The sequence below is a fragment of the Magnolia sinica genome, chromosome 1, assembly GCF_029962835.1.
Source record: "Magnolia sinica isolate HGM2019 chromosome 1, MsV1, whole genome shotgun sequence".
Classification (NCBI taxonomy): Eukaryota; Viridiplantae; Streptophyta; class Magnoliopsida; order Magnoliales; family Magnoliaceae; genus Magnolia; species Magnolia sinica.
In genome coordinates, this window is record NC_080573.1 from 46,406,288 (window position 1) to 46,427,189 (window position 20,902).

Sequence of the window (20,902 nt, forward strand, 5' to 3'; positions counted from 1 at the left end):
CGAATTTGGAACAACTTACTGATGCTATCAATGCCATGAGTAATTGTCTTGCGGCTCTTGATGCCTAAAGTAGAGTTACCAACAACCAACTGGTGGTGACCAACACTCACGTAAACCAATTGGAAACTTCCTTCTAGGCAAACCCCGAGATGAGGAAGATGGCCAATCTCAAGTGGGAGATCAAGTTGGAGGACATGGAAGAGGTCATGGTCGTGGTAGGGTGCGTCCAGCCACCCCTTGGAGAGTATCAAGACCACCATGATCCTGATGAACGAGTAATGAAGAGTGTGAAGATTGAGGCCCCGAGTTATGATGGCCGCTTTGACCCCAATGCCTTCCTCAATTGGCTTTTGGACATGGATCATTATTTCGAGTGGTACGACATGTCCGATCGACATCGAGTGAGATTTGCCAAGTTGAAGTTGGTGGGCCAAGCCCAAGTCATTTTGGACTAATGTTCGAGCGGAAGGTGGAGAAGTTTGGAGATGACCTAGTCTCACTGTGGGCTGAGATGAAAGATATCTTGAACGAAAAGTACATTCCACTCTCTTACCACCTAAAGCTTTTGAATCAATGGAAATCCCTTCGGCAGGGATCAATGCCCATGGTTGATTACATCGCCAAGTTTGATTACTATATGATGTGTTGTAACATCGAGTATCCGTTAGTGACCCTTTCCCATTTCAGAATGGGCCTTTGATTTGAACTTCAGTGTGAGCTCATTCCTCACGATGCCAGCACCCTAGAGCATGCTTATCAAGTGGTGCTAGAACTTGAGTTGTATCTGAAACCGCAATTCGAGGGCAATTCGACTCTCATGAATCCAGCTGGTACTAGCTAGGCATTTATCCTTCACATCTATATTGTTGGATTGAGTACCGGTTGGGGCTCTGGATTGAAGGATAAAGGTCTAGCGCTAATACCAGCTTGAGGGGAGGTAAACAAACATGGTGTTACAAATGCCAATGATATGGTCATTTTGCATACTAGTGCCCTACGAAAGAGCGAAATAATGCCCTCGTGATTGGTGAGTTTGATGAGGATGCGGATGATTAGGGCGATTACGAAGAAGAAGAATATTAGCCTGAAGTTAATGCTAATGATGAAGAAGTTGAAGGGGTTGAGCCCGTGCTAATTACAGTTGTTAGATGCGCCTTAGCCCATGCCAAAGAGTGTCATGATTGGTGCAGAAATTTAATTTTCCATAATTATGTTAACTGTGGTGACAAAAACTACAAGGTGATAATTAACAGTGGCAGCTGCACCGATGTGGTCTCCACTAGCATTGTATCTCGTTTGGATTTGAAACATGTCTCTCACCCTCAGTCGTATCGAGTTTCATGGGTAGATGCGTTATCAATACCAATTTCTTAGTGGTGTCTTATTCCCATTCAGTTTGCTTCGTATAAAAACACTATGTGCTGTGATGTTTTACCTATGGACGTAAGCCACATCATCTTGGGCAGACCTTGGTTGTATGATCATGATGTGATACTATTCGGTCGTTCAAATACATGTTCATTTATTCATGAAGGTAAGAGGATAAAGCTAAATCCTCTTCCACCCAAAAGTACTCCGAAGAAAGAGGATGTCAAGAAGGGTGGCCTAAAAGATATGAGGAAGCCCCAGCCTAAGTCTCTCCACATAATCAGTGTCAAAGAGTTTGAACGGGTGACTAAGGCTGATTTGATGGTGCATGCCCTCATGGCAAGAGAGGACACACCCAATATTAGTGTAAAGTTGTCACCCAAAGTGATTCCGGTGTTGGAGGAGAGTTTAGCGATGTTTTCCCTAACGACCTACCGGGTGAGCTTCAACCTCATAGAACATAAAACATGCGAAGTTAAAGAAGCAAGTTGATGAGCTTCCTAGAAAATGGTTCGTTAAGGAGAGTTTAAGTCCATGTTCCATGCCAGCGCTACTCACGCTTAAGAAAGATGGCACTTGATACATGTGCGTGGACAGTTGAGTCGTCAACAAGATTACGATCAAGTATCAGTTACCAATACCGCATCTTGACGACATGATGGATATGATGGCCAGTGCCGCGATCTTTTACAAGATTGACATCAAAAGTGGATATCATCAAGTGCGTATTCGCCTAGGAGATGAATGGAAGATATCCCCTCCAGGCTCCAAGACGAATGATGGGCTATATGAGTGACTAGTCAGGCATTTTGGCTTGACCAACGCTCCAAGTACGTTCATAAGAGTGATGACCCCATGTGTTGAAGCCCTTCATGGGTAAGATCCCGGTGATATATTTTGACGACATCCTCATTTATAGTATCTCCAAGGAATAACCCCTCCACCATTTGATCCAAGTTTGTGGGGTCCTTAGGATAGAGAAATTATATCCAACTTGAAAAGGTGTTCTTTCATATCTAATAAAGAGTTATGTTCTCAAGGTTCATTATTTCATCTTAGGGCATGTATGCGGATCTCGAAAAAGTCAAGGTTGAGTTGGCCCGAACTGCAAAACATTCATGAGGTGTATAGCTTTCATGGTTTATTCACTTTTTATAAGTGATTCATTCAAGACTTTAGTTCCATTATAGCTCCCGTCACGGACTGCATTAAAAGGGGGAGTTCAAATGGACTAATGCTGCCTCTTAAGGTGTTTAAGGATATTAGGGGAAAAATGATTAAGGCTCATGTCAAACACCTTCCTGACTTTTCTAAAGTCTTTGATGTTGCGTGTGACGCGTCAAGTGTAGGTATAGGTGGAGTACTTAGCCAGGAAGGACACCTTGTTGCCTATTTTAGTGAAAAGTTGAATGAGGCGAAGCAACGATATTCTACATATGACATGGAATTCTATGCGGTAGTCCAATCTTTACAACGGTGGCGACATTTACTACCACAAGAGTTCGTCTTATTTTCTGACAATGAGGCTTTGTGATACTTAAACTCCCGGAAGAAATTAAACCCAAGGCATGTCAAGTAGGTTGAGTTTCTCTAAGAGTATACCTTTGTTTTGAAAGTCAAGGCCGGAGTCGAGAATAAACCTACCAAAGCACTTAGTCGTAAAGTAGCATTACTCCAATCCATGAGCGTGGAAGTCACTAGGTTCAAATATTGAAAAGAGAGTATTCTGCATGCCTAAATTTTAGAAAAGTGTACACGTCACTTTTGGATGACCAATCAAGGGGTGATTAATGGCTTATCCTTATTGATGAGTTTTTATTTAAAGGCAATATACTCTGCATTCCCCACACCTCACTTCAGGATTTTCTAATTTAGGAGCTTCATGCCAGAGTAGCCGATCTTTTCAGTAGAGACGCGCATTGCCCTTGTCGAGGATAAGTTTTATTAACCCAGCCTCAAGCAAGACATGCCCAAAGTCATCGAGCAATGTAGGATTTGTCAATTGGCAAAGTAGAAAAGGCAGAACACTGGATCATATACGCCCTTGTCAATGCCACACGCTCCATGGCAAGATATAAGTATGGATTTCGAGCTTGGGCTACCCAAGACATTCAGAAAGCACAATTTCATCTTTGTGGTGGTGGAACATTTCTCGAAAATGTCTCATTTTCTTCCATGTTCCAAAACATCTGATGCCTCTAAAATTGTCAAGCTTTTCTTTGGAGAGGTGGTTCGCTTGCATGGTTTACCAAAAGCCATTGTGATTGATAGAAATGTGAGGTTCATGAGCTAATTTTGGAAGACACTACGATATATGATGGGTACGAGACTCTAGTTCTCAACGGCATACCACCCTCAAACTGACGATCAAACGGAAGTGCTCAATCGAAGCTTAGGTAACCTGTTATGATGTCGTGTGGATGACCATATTAGGACTTGGGATTCAGTTTTACCAGTAGTAGAGTTTGCATATAATAGTTTAGTTAATAGATCGATAGGCATGAATCTTTTTGAGGTAGTGCATGGTTACAATCCTAGGAGGCCTATATATCTAATTCCCATGTCAGTCTCTCATAGACCTTCAGAGTCCGCAGATGCATTTGCATGACATATTCATGAATTGCATGTTGAAATTAAGAAACGAATTAATGTGAGCATTGAAAAGTACAAAATATTTGCAGGTTTAAAGAATTTCAAGTAGGAGATTATGTGATGGTTCGGATAAGGCCAAAACGGTATCCGTAAGAGGTTGTGAAGAAATTATAAGCCTTTAATACAAGACCTTAAAAAATATTAAAAAGAATTAAGTTCCAATGCGTATATTGTAGATCTTTCACCTAACATGGGAATTAGTTCAACATTCAATGTGGAAGATCTTGTGTCTCTTAACAGTCTAGCAACTCTACCCAATGGCCTCTCCCAACCCTTACATTGGCCTGGATGGTGGTGCTTCCAACATGGCCCATGACTCGTGGCTCTTGCCAGACCAGCCTTCCTAGCCTTTACCACCTTTACCATCCATACGTACCAAAAGAGGAGATAGAATGTATCTTGGATGAACAAGTTGTTTCTACCAGACAAGGGGTTTCCAAAAATATCTCATCAAGTGGAAGAACATGCCATCAAGTGGAAGAACATGCCAGAATAAGACAATATATGGATTACAAAGGCCGAACTTCAGAGACTAGACCGGATCTCCTAGAGCGTTATCACAGTTTTATTTCGCCAGAGGCGAACTCTTCTCAGCCAAGGAGAGTTGATGAAGACAACTGAGCAACTTTTTGAGTTTATCAGAGGAGAGTTGCCCCAATTTTTTTATGGTTGTGACCATTACATGGGACCCAGTGGGCCCAATTCGATTTCCTAGCCATATCGCATGATTGTGCTTCTTTGAAGACCCTACTGGAAAGATGCATGTAGGTTACTTAATTGAGAGTATAGGACCGTTGGATCGATTGGATGCATCTATCGGCTCGTTTGATGCAGGACAATTAACCACTTGCTCTAAAAGCTCGAACTGTTAGAGTATGGCGAATTAATCCCTTTATCTCATAGCCCAGGCCCCACATCGCATGGATTAGGACCTCGACCAAACCCCTTTCGTGGGCTACAAATCACACGAGCTGCCCACCCCGAGAGTGTCCCCGCATCCCACAGGCTACCCCCACTCGAGCCTGGTGTGATATGCGCATTAATCACCCCTGGTGAGGAGTCTCGAATACGAGACCTCCTCCGCGGGCTGCACTCACCCCGAGTGTGCCCCTGTATTTCACAAGCGACCCCACTCGAACCCGGTGTGAAAATACCCCTGCATTAATCACCCCCAACAAGGAGTCTCGAACACGAGACCTGCTCCGATACCAAATTTGATGCAGGACGTGAAAATTAAATATGATATGCGAGATTTCAGGCTTAAGATCACATTAGTTCAAAAACAATTACACAAATTCCATATCCCACATGAAAGTCCAAACATTCAATTAAGGTAAATCTATGCGGGTCCGGGCCCACACATGATAGGGTTGGATCAATAAAAAATTATGAACCAAACGATACTCAAAGATAAGAAATAATCATCCACACATGCATAGTAATCGGTTCGTAATCCAAGGGATTTAGAAATTCCAATTCGAGGAACCCTAGGGTAAGAAAAGGGGCATATAATTGGAGATTTGAGTAATTTAAGGTTAGGTTTAGGTATTTTGGGTAGAAGTGGAGTGAAAGACAAGAGATAAACCAGAGAAGTACCGCACGCGTGGACAACAACAATGGCCCAGACACACGTGCGTGTGATCCCGGCCGCACGTGTGTGGGGCCCATTATTCAAAAAAAATGCCACCTTGGCCCTAGTCGATCAGGGATGGACTCCAAAACCCCCAAATCTCAACTCGATCCGATGTACAGTTTGTGCATGGTGCTCTACCGAAGCTTCAGCCTTCCTGTAGGGCCAGATTCTGAAATTCTGTTGTAGGGAGGAGAATTGCTGCAATAGATGATTAATTTGAAGTGTAGATGATGGGGTGAGATGAGAAGAAGGGATGGTAGAAGATGGGTAGTAGAGATGGCGATGGATGGAGGCGAATCGGAATAGATGTGGCTTCGCACCACGGTAGTTAACCCTTCGATGAAGGGTGGGCTTCGCACCCAATTAGGCTTCACAACTCAGAAAGTAGGAAAACACAAAATTTCTATTAATCTTCAATGAATGAAAAAAAGCTACAAGGGGTGCCTATTTATAAGAAAACCCTATACTCCAAAACTCATGTTATGTGCGTAACCTATTATTTGGCGATGAAGTAAACCAGAATAAAAACTAAACAAAAAATCTAAAGTGTTCATGATGTTCTAAATAACATAAATAAGCTAAACCTAAAATATGAACTTAATCCGACTAGTGGGTCACGATCATGAAATCCCACGATGGGTTTTTCTTGGCTATCGGGTCAACTCTCTTGAACCAAAACTTCATCTTCTAACTAGGAAGCCCTCTCTGGACGTCCTCAACGATCCAGATCGACGGTGGGGCCCTCCTGGCGTACGAGAGTGGGGGGGGGGGGGGGTGGACAGCGTGCACGGGATTTCCCCATCAATTCTCCCAGCTGCAGAGATTTCACCACTGGCAAAATAAAACTCCTGAACCTCTACCAGATGTAAGGATTAAGTCTCTGAAGCTCCTCCTCAGCGAGCCACATATTGGTTGAAGCTGGACGTGATTTCCACTTGACCAAGAACTTCTGAAACCCGTCGTCCAACATTGAAACTATCTGATGGTCCAGGATATCCTCTATTTCTTTTCTGGGTGTGTGAAGGTTAGGTATGGTAGGTAGAGGCTAGGAAGAACGGTCACGATGAGTAGGTATGGGAGGTAGAGGCTGGGAAAATAGGTCGGGACGGGTAGTTATGAGAGGTAAAGGCTAAAAAATGGGTCGGGACGGGTAGGTACGAGAGGTAGAGGCTGGGAAAATGGGTCGAGACGGGTAGGAATGTGACGTAGAGGCTGGGAAGCCTGGAGGGGCCATGGATCAAGGGAAAGGTCTAGGGAATCAGGATGGTTAGGAAAAAGGCTAGACAATGCATCAATGGCCCTTGAAATGCAACTAGATCCTCCACATTAAATGTGGAACTAATTCCCATGGAGGGTGGAAGATTTGCCACATACGCATTGAGACTGTTTCGTTTTATAATTTTGAATGGTCCAGCGCTATACACATAATTTTCGAACGGCTCCCTGAGGGTACCGCTCTGGCCTGATGTGAATCATGACAGAGTCCCTTACATTGAATTCATTGAAACATTTATGTTGGTCTGCAGAAAGTGAGTAATGTTTATTACTAGTCATGATCTTTTGCCTGATTTCTTGATGTCATGAATGAATGTGATGCGCAAAAGACTCTGCAGGCTCTGGCGGCATATGAGACAATGACATAGGGACAAGATCAATAGGTTTCCCAAGTTTATAACTAGTAACGACTTCATAAGGACTGAGACCTGTGGACCTATCGACAGAACTATTAAACGTAAACTCGACTATAGGTATTACGGTATCCCATGTTCTGGTGTGCTTTATATCCCTCTTAAGGGGAGACTCATCCGGTAGATCATCAAGAACAACATCATGGAACTCATCCACTACCGGAACGATCTCAGTGGGTAACTCTACACTAGCCTCTGGTGCACTCTCTCTAGCCACGAGGCCGCATATGTTGTACCCCTCAAAATAATGGTCTTGATGTCCCTTATGGGGTGGGGGTATGGGTGCACGCCTATGACTGATTCCTTGGCCACCTCTATTCATTGGTTTATTCTCCTAGCCACCTGCTTGAGATTGGCCATCTTCCCTAATGGTGGGGTTTGTCCTGAAGGAGGCCTTTATTTGGTTAAGGCGTTGATCTATGCTTCGTTCCAAGCACTTACCCCAAGACTTGATCTGCTGGGACAGCTTGTTTACTAACTCTAGCAATTGTTCCATGTTTAGTGTAGGTTGCTAGCCAAAACCATGACCCGTACGTGTGGGCGTACAACTTGCTAACTCCACCTAAGGACTTTCTACGACTGACTATATGGGACTAAATGATCCTATGAGACTCTATATGAGGGGACTATGCAATGTTACTCCAACAATATAGTTAATAAAATAAGAGACTATGGACTCCTAAAAGCTACATGTGATGGACTAGATGCATGACGGACTCAAACAAACTAACCCTAAACAAATAATGTATTCCCCTATAAGAACCCTAAGCTCTGATACCAAATTTGATGCAGGACAATTAACCACTTGCTCTAAAAGCTCGAACTGTTAGAGTATGGTGAATTAATCCCTTTATCTCATAGCCCAGGCCCCACATCGCATGGGTTAGGACCTTAGCCGAACCCCCTTCGTGGGCCGTAAATCACATGGGCTACCCCACTCGAGCCTGGTGTGATATGCGCATTAATCAACCCCGGTGAGGAGTCTCGAACACAAGACCTCCACGGGCCGCACCCACCTCGAGTGTGCCCCTGCATCTCACAAGCGACCCCACTCGAGCCCGGTGTGAAAATGCCCATGCATTACCGTTGGATTTTGCAATGGGCCCTCTTGATTGTGGACCATTCTAATCATTGGGTTGTCTTCATCGTGGACTCATATTGGACACTAGTTTTAGTTATTTTGTTTAGTTAGTTTGATTATTTTGATTTATTTTATGATTTAGTTTATATGAGCGGTATTTTGGACATTTTCTAATATTAATGGTTTTTTTATTTTTGTAAAAACACCCCAAATATAGTATGTAAGGCTTGGACGTGTGAAGCCTAGGAGATTTTTGGCAATTGAATGAAATTTTCTTCTTGTTTTGTTTTGGAGAAAAATTCCTTTTGTAATTGGAGTTTGGTGTGAAGCCATGGAGTGATTCAACTCTCTCTCTCTCTCTCTCTCTCTCTCTCTCTCTCTCTCTCTCTCCTCTTCATGATATTTTTTTCTACTTTTCTCATCGCCCCTCTCTATTTCCTTTTTTTTCTTTTGTTTTCTCCCAAAACCCTCAAAACCTAAACCCTACCCAACCGTACGGACCACTCCTTGTCCATATAGCAAGTGCCCGCCATCCCCCCCCCCCCCCTGATCCTTCTCCTTTAAAACCCCATAATCCTAAACCTAAAACCCTAACCCTAGAACTTAGGATTCCAAAGCCTAATCTCCCAAACTCTGTAAACTTAGAATTCTAAACCCTAATCTCTCAGATTCTATAAACCTTAAATCTCTGAACCCTAATTCTTTCCAACCTTAACAAAGTGCAAGTGAATCCTCAGATTTAGATCGAATCCTATACTAGATGGAAGTTCTAACTTCCATTGGGCCATTTCCAATCAATAATCTTAAGATCCATCTGCGGGATTGTGATGTGGCCTTGATTTTGAGCATAGTTGACTATTTGATTTCTTTAGATTTGTGATAAATTGACAATATTTTATATATTGATTTACTCTAATAATCCGTTTAATTCATTCACATCATTATAGTTTAGGCTATCCATCCTGCATCAAGACCACAATGGCCATTACGAATGTTACAACCCGTATCATAAAGGTACCAGTGGTGACCATTACGGAACACCTTGCTCTAGAGAGCGATTCTTCGGAACCTATTGGATGATATGCTCAATACAAGCATGGTGTTTAAAAGCCTTCTCACTTAGCTTTTATAAGGACATTAATTGATTGCCTTATTGCCAATTTATGGAAGGGCTTGGTAATACTGTGTTTAAGGATATTATAGCAATTATTAACATTTTTTTAATACTAGATGGTTAGAATGACTGGTTAGGATTAGATTAGGGTCTCTCTTGCTTTAAAAAAGCACACATGCATATAAAGACTCTTTTAAGAGTTGAATAGAAAATTAAAATTTTATGCATACTTTGTGGAGTAATTCCTCATAATCCATTGGGACCAGGTGGCTTAATAACTAGGATGATTATTAGTAAGGATATTCATGTGTGATGCATCATATTCATGTTCATCCAAACAAAGAAGGCATTTTCTTACAAGGGATTCTTTACATGGCACTAATGCCTTTAATTCATGAGCAACATGCATATTAGGATTCCAATCTTCCTTGAAACAGCAAGCATGCACCTAGTAGTTTGTTCTCCACCAGAATAAGAAAACCTTTAGTCATTACCAATATTTCGTATCAACCTACACGCTGCACCCATAATTGTTATTGTTATTATTGTTATTATTATTTTTGTCATATATGTGTGCCCTAAAAGCATTTAGATATATCATCAAATATAAGGTACATCATTGTGCACATAAGAGATGGATGTAACCATCTATTGTAACGATTTCAGATAGACTGATATTTTCACCACTTGCAAGTTTTAGAAAAAGCAATTCAAGTGATTTCATCATAATTGAAACTTTTGTGCATAATTCAATTGCAGACAGCATTTTAACACCCAAGCATGCACCCATTCTCAAAATAATCATTATCAAATAAACCACTATGATGATCTGCAACACCTTGAAATATAATCCATAAACATTCTTGATGGATAATAATTAAATACATTCAATAGGCAGGCAGAACAAACTAATTGGTGCATGAAAAGGAGAGAAAAAAGGCTTCAAGAAATTATTTTGGTTAATCAAGATTCAAGATAAAATATTAAATGGGGATATCACTCACTTTCCCTAGAAAAAGATCCCCTATCACCAATGTTTCCTGCACTGCTTGGTCCACTTACAACCTTGTTTATCTGCGAGTAAGATGTGAACATATTGGCTTAAATAGCTCGGGTGAATGCAAACAGCTAAAAGTTTAATATTAGAAAGGTCCACAGCTCAGGGAAATGATCAAGGCAAACAGGGAAAAATAACAAACTAATATTGGACCTGTAACAATTATATGATGAATTATTGAAATGAATGCATACAAGTAGGTATTGAATTTCTTGACTATCCAATGGAGGGGAGAGAGAGAGAGAGAGAGAGAGAGAGAGAGAGGCAAATTCTGTAAATAAAAAGAAAAACATTGAAATTGTAAACAACATCTCAGGAATTTAAATTCCATTAGATTTCCACAGAGGAAAACATTGAAATTGGAAACAACATCTCAGTAATTTAAATTCCATTAGATTTCCACAAAGCAAATATTTCCTTCGCAGTTACATTGAGAATTTGGTCAGTAAGAAACAATAAAATGTTCAATAATGAGACATGACTTTAGGACCTTTCATGTGCATGTGGAAGCAGATAGTCAAACTAGCCCAGCTCAGATGAAATAATTGGTATCTGGGGGTCCAGTTGAATAATTGGTTATAAAGCCATGACTCTTCCTATCTTTCTTGGAGAAGCTTTTTTGGTTAATTGACAGCTTGAGGCAAGCAATTCTCAATACAAAGCACACTTTGGTGTGAAACATTTGGAAATGCAAGAAAATGGCAAAAGAATCTGTTGCAGAATGTCATAATGAGGCCGACATCATCATCATAGAGGAGCCAACATCATTATCTAAAATTCTGCAGATAAAGAACTGAAACAGTAGTTTCCAAAACCTTAACAAAAGATGCATCGACTTTCACCTTAGCAATGATCCCATGACATTATGTCTATAACCAGTTACTACATCAATAGGAACCCCAAATATAAGTGAACATGTTGAGAGGATCCTGTTTGAGATAAAAAGCTATAAAAGTGCAATCTATTGTGAGAAATTATATGAAGCGTAGATTGATTATGCAAGCAGGATAGAGGAATCTATTCCAGTGTGCAGGCTAAGAGATCCAGGATGGCCTTAAGAGCACAGGTATATGGGACTTGGAAGCACTGTTTACTGTATCGATATATACTGACAGATATTATCGGTATCACAAGTCAGCAGTACGATAGTTGTCGTTCTTCCTGATATCAGTGATAATATAGCACGATATATACTGACAGATATTATCGGTATCACAAGTCAGCAGTACGATAGTTGTCGTTCTTCCTGATATCAGTGATAATATAGCACGATATATACTGACAGATATTATCGGTATCACAAGTCAGCAGTACGATAGTTGTCGTTCTTCCTGATATCAGTGATAATATAGCACGATATCACAATTTGTCGTGATTCACGATATTATCATCGAAGATATCACAAGGTCCCTCCCTCCCTCCCTCATTTTAAATAAATGAGCCTGAAAAGGCTCTGCTATTATCATCATTAGAAAGGAGTTATATGATACTCAGGCAGCATATGATGCTTGATACACTGGCACTCAAGAAATTGTACAAGTGGCATATATATTAACTCATAATAAACCGAATAAGTTGTGGAACCTGCTGTCACTAAGTGACAGTCCCCAAAATTAGATTGTTTGAACAATCCAAACGTCTGATTTGTGGATACTTGCTTGTTGGTACAGAACCATCGGATATTTTCATTGTTAACCATCCAATAAATGTCCACCAATTTGAATGTCAGATGATGAAATAAGCATACTTTTTGGGTTATGGTACATCTAAGCTACAAAAGATTAATCTGTACAGTTTAATGCCTGCATGTTACTTTTGGAATTTTTAAGTATTTTCTAAATGGCGTGTATCATTATCACACTTATTATCAAAGTTTTTCTCAAGAGTTATATGATACTTGGGCAATGTATGACACTTGATACACATGCACTCTAAAATCGTACACGTGGATACATTAACTCAAATAAAACCGACTAGATCGTGCAGCCCACAGTTGCCAAATCACAACCCAAAGATCAGATTGGTTGAATAATCCTAACCTCTGATTCATGCATGCTTGTTGGTGGAAATAAGAATATTAAAATATTTCACTTTTAACAGTCCAGGAAATGTCTCTAATTTGATAATCAGAAAATTAAATAAGCTTAACTTTTGTTTGATGATACATCGACACTGGCTACCATAATTTGGACGGTTTCATTTGACTACTTGAATGCCATGTCTACAATTTCTGAGTAATTTCTAGGTGCCTGCATATTATCCACACATTCTGGTAGAGTATCAAAGTTTCTCTTCTCATTTAGAACAAATTAACACGTTAGTTTAGCACCATATAATAATTTTAAAAAATGATGGTAACTCTTTGATTGTGTGCATGGTATAGTTGTATGGGAATCTAGCCTGTCCAAATTGTTAGCCCACTTATCTAATAGTCAAATAAAGAAATAAGAGTAATTTTTGGTTCACCATGCATCTAAATTGGAACTCGGATTTAATCTAAATATGTTATAGGATGTTTGAATGAGATGAACTTGTTTCAAATACAACTGCATCACTTCTGTGTTTTGTCAGATGGCATATAGCATACAACCCAATGCAAAGGAAGCACATTGTTCATTCTTGTTTCTTGTAATATTACGAGTTGTAAGCATGTAATGATGTTTATTTTAACATCCCTCGAAGCTTCAATGAAAAAATTGACCAATTTCCCATCGTTCTCAATGTTTTCCATACCTGAAGATCCCAAAGGCATCCATGAAGCATATATTTTGAGACAGATAAACCATGAATCTAGATCTTATGAATCAGGAGGCTGTTTTGGGGAAGTGGTTGTGGCAATTTGCCATGGAAGGAGACAGTCTATGGAGGAGTGTGCTAGCTTCAAAATATGGGACCTCTCCTAATGGTTGGTGGATCAAAGATTCTTCGCTCTATAGAGCCTCAGGCTTATGCAAACTTCACATCTTCAGCGAGATTCAAAGAAGGTGTGTCTGTTGCAGTGGGGGATGGAAGCCTCATCTGCTTTTGGGAGGATCTTTGGTTGGAAGACTGCATTCTTAAGGAGGCCTTCCCAAGCTTGGCTCTCCTAGCGCCAAATAGGAATATTTCTAGTGCGTGCTATTTTTCTAAATCCGACGAAGAGGTGGTTTGGGCCCCTCCTTGTCGTAGAGGTCTTTCGGATGACGAAGCAATTGTGCTCATAAGCCTCGTAGATAGGCTGAAGCTCATTTTGTTTGAGGACTCTATGGAAGACTCCTTGGTGTGGCGGGGTCATACCTCCAAGAGATTTTTCTGTTTGTTCTTTTTTCAAATTAAACGCCCCCCCCCCCCCCTTCAACTTTCGTCCTTGGAATTATTGGGCTCCCACTTAAAGTGGTTGCTTTTGTTTGGTTAGCTGGGAGAATTAGGGTGCTCACCGTGGACAATCTGATGAAGTGTAGGAGGGTGCTCCCAAATATCTTTGTAATGTGCAGAGTGATGAGGAGTCAGTCAATGACCTTTCTCTTCATTCTCTCTTCGCTAAGAAGAATTGAGACTTGACTTCATTTTGAAGCTTAAAATCTGTCAGGTGATGCCAGGTTCGATTGTGGATTTTCTGGCCGCTTCGCATGAAGGGGTGGTCAGCAAAGATGGAAAGGTGGTGTGGCACCTAGTGGCTATGGCAGTCCTTTGGCCTATTTGGGGCAAGAGCGAGAGGAATAGGCGATGCTTTGAAAATAGATCCGAGCTTGTGGATTTGGTTGTTCGTAAGACAACCTCTTGGGTGGTCGATTGGGGTTCCAAGTTCAAGGAGCTCAACGCATGTGCTCTCCTCACCCATTTGGGCTTGTAACTTTTTCCTTTTCTTTTGGTTGTATTCTTTCCCATCTTCTTTTGAAGCTGCTTTTCAATAAAATCGTCGACTTTCAAAAAAAAAAGAAAAAGAAAAAGATCAGCCATGGTGTGCAAGACTGTGGCCTTGAGTTTGGGGGAAAGAGAAGATTCATAAAATAGAGTTTCTATGGACTGATATTAGGGAAATGTTACTGAACGTCTTTTCCAAAAGATTATGAGAATTGTTAAATGAAAGGTTCAGTCAAGCACCCTTTCTGGAAAGAACATACTTTAGGCTATGGTCTCAAAGGGTGGTAAAAGAGGGGAAAAGATCAGAGAAGATATTTTCTCAAGTATGAAAAAAGATAAAGAATTTGTTGCAGAAGAAAGGTTGTGTCAATCTTAGTTCATTTTTTCCCTAAGCTGCCAAATGTAGTTGCAATGAGAGAGTGTCAGAAGTGGAGGTATCGATAATTGAGGTGATGACTAGATTCCAGAATTCTTGAAGTTGTTTGATTCAAAAGATCCAGCATTTAAGAAGTTGATGTAGAGAAGATTCATGAGATAATTGAGAAGCTTAATCACAGAGAACGATCATAAGATTGAGGGAAAGAAAAATCAAAGACAATGTTCAATCTTTAAAATTTAAAAAAAAAAAAAAAAAAAAAAACAGCTTAACGGAGAATGCTTGTAGTTGCAAACCAGATCACAGAAATTTCAAGTACAAATAACATCCAACCATGCAAATATGGATCTGCGAGGGGTAGATAGGCATTTTCCTACTTTCTTGGGCACTTAAGAAACCGTGTAGAGATGAAGAAACATAATTTCATAACCAGTTGGCCGTCTAAAAGTAGTTTCATTAATTGTGTACTGAGTAGTTATGTAGATGTGGATAATATCCTCACTATGGGTAACAAGTAACAACAAATTGTGAGTAGTTTCCTAGTTTATGCTAAGGGTTTTAGCAACCCCTATAAATGTGTGATCATTGCAACAGGAAGAAGCCTTTTGCCTGAATAATGATAACTTATTTTCTACTGTAAAATGCACCCCATATAGTCTACTCCTTGCATCAGTGTCGATCATACATATAGTTTGCTGGATCCAGTAGAAGTATGCATGAATCCCATTATCGATTGATCCAAATGATTCATCTCCAAGGTGAATGGCACATTGTCACAGAAATGAATGTTTATCCCATGGGCTTAGCCAGTTTTTGGCCTAACATGCACAGAGTAGTGAGGCTTCTGCTCTGGAAAAGTGTGGCTCTAGAGCCATGTAGACCCTTGCAGCATGTGTGTAGAGATGTCCATCAGACTCTAGATCTCTATGATGTTTCACAACTGGACACATGTCGAATGATCCAGAAAATCTAGAAGGCTTATGGACCATCGGACGAATGCCAAGTGGCATAATCCAATCCATTAGTGTAACATATCCAAAACATTCTTGGGCTGAGCAATGAGCATCCCTTGCCCTTACTCCTCAAGAGTTGTAACATCCTCCTCACTGGTGTGATACAAGCATTCTAACACCATCCTCATATTATGATACAAGCATTCTTTGCCTCTTGTGTTCACTGAGCATCCTAGCCAAGTTCCAGTGCATAACTCTAAGTTGTGCACATCGGGAAGGCTAACTCAAGTAGCATTTGGGTTTTACGTGAGCGTCACACAGACAAGAAGGCTAAGGAATAACCGAGTCCAACATATTGTGCTCTAAAACTCTCATTAGTTGCACCATGAATCATCCAATTAGAGGCATGAAGTCTTATAATTTAAAAATAGCATTGCTAATGGAAAAGTTCCACTACTCTGACATATCCTTGCATGAGTATAGAATAACATACGATTTCTCTCAACACGACCAACAGTACATGTGGATCCCACGGTCGATCCACGCTATTCATTTGGTGAGCCCCAAGATGGACGGTCTACACCCTAAAACCCTCATTCATCAGATTGAAAACATCCAATTGAAGGCCTACAACCGGATGGTTAGAAAAGAAAAAGCTCATGGAAAGGATCCACTTCTGATGCCTAGGTTACCCAAATCAGGGAGACTTTTGGGGCTCTGCCCAGATAGTGTGAGGGCTTGCGCATAAATAGCTTGCATTGCCATGTCCAGGGCCAGTTTGTACCAGTTTGGCAACCTAGAAAAGCAACAGGTCTTGTGAAGTATTTGCAACTATCTTAAAGTTCTAAATTACTATCACAGACCAATTACATATATCAACTATCAACTTACAATGAATGTTAGTCCTAAATGACTTCAAGGATAGCTAATGAACAAAAAAAGGAAAAATAATAAATAATAAATAAAAATCTAAGAACTAAATCTCATTTGAAACCATTCGAGATGGCTTTGAGGCCATTATTTATTTATTTATTTTTAAAGGTAAAATGCCAAGCAATGCTAATTGCTTCATAATAACATTATCTTTTAGTTGAAAAATGCAAACTCACTGCATTCTAAACAGAGAAAAGGTTTTTATCAAAGGAAACCTGATATATCAAAGAAATCCTTTTTCTAGGAATATTTATGGGATTTAGCCTTGAGAGGAATTTTTGAGAATTGCAACTGAATTGTAAAGCGATAGGAGGCTAATCAAATCATTAATCGCATTTTTTCTATTTTTTGAAAAGAAGAAAAAAAAAAAAAAAAAGGGAGAAACATAGAAGATTGAAAGATAAAAGCAAAAATAAAATATTGATTAATCATCCTTTCCTGCCATATCCATCAATTACAAAACAAATGCTATGTGTTCTTTTTTTTTTTTTTTAAAGATTGAAGAATGTCATATGAGTATACTAAGTCATTAAATCCCTGCATTAGGATTTTACAGTTTTCAAAAAGAAACGGCTCCCTGTGGTCAACCTGCCTACACGAAAATTCCAGAAAGAGACATAAAACCAGTGGAAAAGAAAATCAACATTTGTTCAACAAAATATGGAGATTGCTATTTGAAAATTAACATCCAAAACCTTCAGCCTCCAGCCAAATCTCTAAGCATTGGAATGGATGGTTTTGGTTTCAGTGTGAAAAAGAAAGAAGACCTTTGATTAAAAATGAAGTAAAATCAAATATCCAACATACAATTTCCCAAGTCATGGTTTCCGCAAAAGGTATCAAGTCATTTTTTGTCAATCATAACACTGGATTACTGAAACATACAATTTAGCCCAAAGGCGAATACTATCATGGATATGAAATGTGTGGGATGTGATTCAATTTTCATCGAATAGTACAATTTTCAAAACATTGCTCAAGAAAATTTAAATGATTCACACTGATCAAAGGCATTAGGTCTGCTATGCTAAGTTGCATGTGCAAGAAAGATATTCAATAATGGCAACAGTGGCTTTAACAGCCACAATCATTACCGTAACGACTGTGTTATTCAGGAAAATAAAAAAGTGCATCAGCCCCATAATGGGCTGTTATGGGCCATAACAGCTTACCGGCCATTTCTTTTCTACAACAGCCATTATGGCCCCATAATGCGTAATGGTTCCCACTGTTACCCTTACATAACAGCCTTAACTGTTTTTGAACACCTTGTGTGCAAGGCATACAATGTACATGCCACCACACTCCAGCGTGGTAATAATCAAGCCATCCACCAAGTTAGCATAACTGTATAGATGTTCTCACCCAAAAATCAAGCTCTGGTAAACTCATGAGGGCCACCATGTTAGAGAGAGGTGGATTTGCAGGAAGACTTCACCCAAGTTTTTTAGTGGTGCATTTGTTTCCTAAAATGTGGCTCACCTAAATAGTTGACCGGCCTGATGCTGGCCAACGTACCCTACACAGAGGGTGGATGGATTGGATCTCGCACCCATGTGCCATTCTAGCATGTGGTGAGGTGTACATGGGCTTGCCTTATACATGCATTTTGCTTAGAAAAGCTTAAAACATACATTAATGTGTGAGGTGCATTCAAGTGCTATCAGTATCTCCCTTTAAATTTACAATGGTAATGAGCAGATGTGGGACCCATTTGGTGTATGGATCGCATCTAACCCATCCATTAGCTGCATCCCCTCAAGATAACCCCCATGGCATGGAAATCAGCTTAATCCAAAACGCTGGTGGACCAGAGCACAATGTACAAGGTGGGAGGGATGCTGACCCTTGATTCTCACTGGAGCCCACTTGAGTTGCAGAATAGCCTAATTTTTGTTGATTCTTGAGCCATGGCAAATGAATGGTCTGGATGGCCTAGATTCTATATACGCAATATGAAAGGGCTCCTGTGCATATCAAGGGTGGGCATCCCCTCTCAACATCTCCCCTTTCTTGTGGCCCACAGGAGTTCCCATTTGGGCTGACTCTGGGGCTAGGGGCTAGGGGCCAATGTGAGGCGGCACATTTAATGGACGGGTGGATGTCATGAATACATCAAATTAGGCCCTCTTCTACCCAGTTACACCACAGCTAACAGTGGTGCTGGTACCACTGGAGCACACCCCTTTGTGTGTGTGTGTGTGTGAAAATATGTGCATATATATAATGTATTATGTATAGGGGTACGTTCACATGGTACCAGGTTATTGTGGGGCCCATGTGATGCCTGAATCAATCTATCTCATCCATCAAGTTAGACCTTCAATCTCATGTTCACTGTAGAGCCCATAAATCAGGACAATCCAAGATTCGGGTGGACCACAACATAGAGAACAATGCAAAATCATGCCTGAAATCTAGAGAACAATGTAAAATCATGCCTGAAATCTCTAAGTTCACATTGTGTGGCCCACCTGAGTTTTGGGATGGCCTGATTTTTGGTGTCCCTTCATCCTGGTGTGAGGCGTGTCAGATCAATAGCTTGAATGGCATACGAAGATTCAGGCGGGCCACAACATGGGGGACCCAACAAATCTCCACTGAGGTTTCATTGGTTTGTCGTCCCATTCCAACTGTCCTCTATGGTGTGGCCTACCTGAGTTTCCATCAGGCTGAATTTTGGCCCCATGGCATAATATCAAAGGACAACCCCAATGGATGGGAGGGATTTGATGCACACATCATGTGGGCCCCCACAACAGTGGGGTGCCACAACTAATAGTGGTGGTACCAGTACCATGTGGGCGTTTTCCATATATAAGATTCACAATAGTGAACTTCTTGCGTTCACATACCAATATACAGTTGGACGTTTCTGTTGCATTGCATAATTATATCAATGGTGGCAAGCAAAAGAATAGAAAAACTGACCATTGAAAAAGTATTTGCAAGATCATCAACATCAGATAAAGATCCCAAGCCTTCACCCTGCAAATTCAGTGCAATAGTTATGATCAAAATGATGTATCATGCCCTCGAGGAGAAAATGAATGCCAATCATTTGCCAAACTCATCACTAGGGAGCAATCAGATATGGAATCAAAGCTTCAAATGAATAAATATAAGGATGAACATACTACATGGGAAACAGACAACCAGATGGTGCAATAACTCCAAAAATTAGAACTAAGGTGCCGTTTGATAAACTGAAAAATAAGCTCTGCAAATTAATTGAAGTGCTGAAAATGCATATCAGTCCTTTGTCAGAGTCATCACTAGGGAGCAATCAGATATGGGAACCAAAGCTTCAAATGAATAAATATAAGGATGAACATGCTACGAGAGAAACAGACAACCAGACAGTACAATCAATGGTGCAATAACAACTCCAAAAATTAGAACTAAGGTGCCGTTTGATAAACTGAAATATAAGCTCTGAAAACTTAAAAGTGCTGAACTGAAAATTTGAAGTAATTTAGGGATATTTTAGTGAAAAGTGAAAAAAATAAAATTTAATGCACCACCACTTTCAGCATTCAGGCTTCAGCATTAAATGAAGGAAGGGGAGCTCAAAAAAGACCCATATTTCAGTGAAAATTAATTTAAACACTTTTTTTCTTTTGAAAGATAAAGATTTTATTCAGCCAAAGCAAAAGAAAAAGCAAGAAACAGCAAACAACACAAAGGACAAAGCAAAAGAAGAAACAAAAGTAACATACAACAAAACCAGTCCCTCGACTGGACAAACCCCTAACAAGATCACAGAGCCCAATCCCTAAAAAGACAGAAAATATCACTGAAAATGGATTTGCTAAACAATCTGATTAAGTGAAAATCACTGAAAATATCAAATTTCAGTGATAAGTGCTGAAAATAAGTTTTATCAAACGGCCCCTTAGTGACACAGGCTGAAGATGTTGAAACACTCTAAAAGTCATCCTAATTGACTGAAACTATGCCATCCAACTTCCATTCTTAAGATCAATAAACAAAGATCATGGTACTGATCTTGCAACACAGCAATAACAAAGACGTGTGCAGTAGCATGTCACGATGAAGTTCTAGGACGCCCTAATATTGCTAAGAAAATTGACTTTCAGTAAAAGGGCATTTTTCAGCATCAAAACAAGAAAATGAGTTGTCAAGTTCAGAACATTCCCAAGTAAAAGGCATGACAAACTGGCCGTGGAAAACTAACAGCTGC

The 20,902-nt window shown here is 40.2% G+C and overlaps 1 protein-coding gene across 2 annotated transcripts in view; it reads right to left on the reverse strand.

Moving 5' to 3' along the window:
* LOC131248013 (protein PAT1 homolog 1-like) overlaps positions 1-20,902 on the reverse strand; it is a 45,283-nt gene that overhangs the window by 11,409 nt on the left and 12,972 nt on the right. For both annotated transcript variants that reach the window (XM_058248057.1, XM_058248048.1), the window contains 2 exons: positions 19,630-19,686; positions 10,541-10,610 (listed from right to left, as the gene is read on the reverse strand). In XM_058248057.1, coding sequence (XP_058104040.1) covers positions 10,541-10,610; positions 19,630-19,686 — 127 coding nt within the window. The remainder of the gene's footprint in view (positions 1-10,540; positions 10,611-19,629; positions 19,687-20,902) is intronic.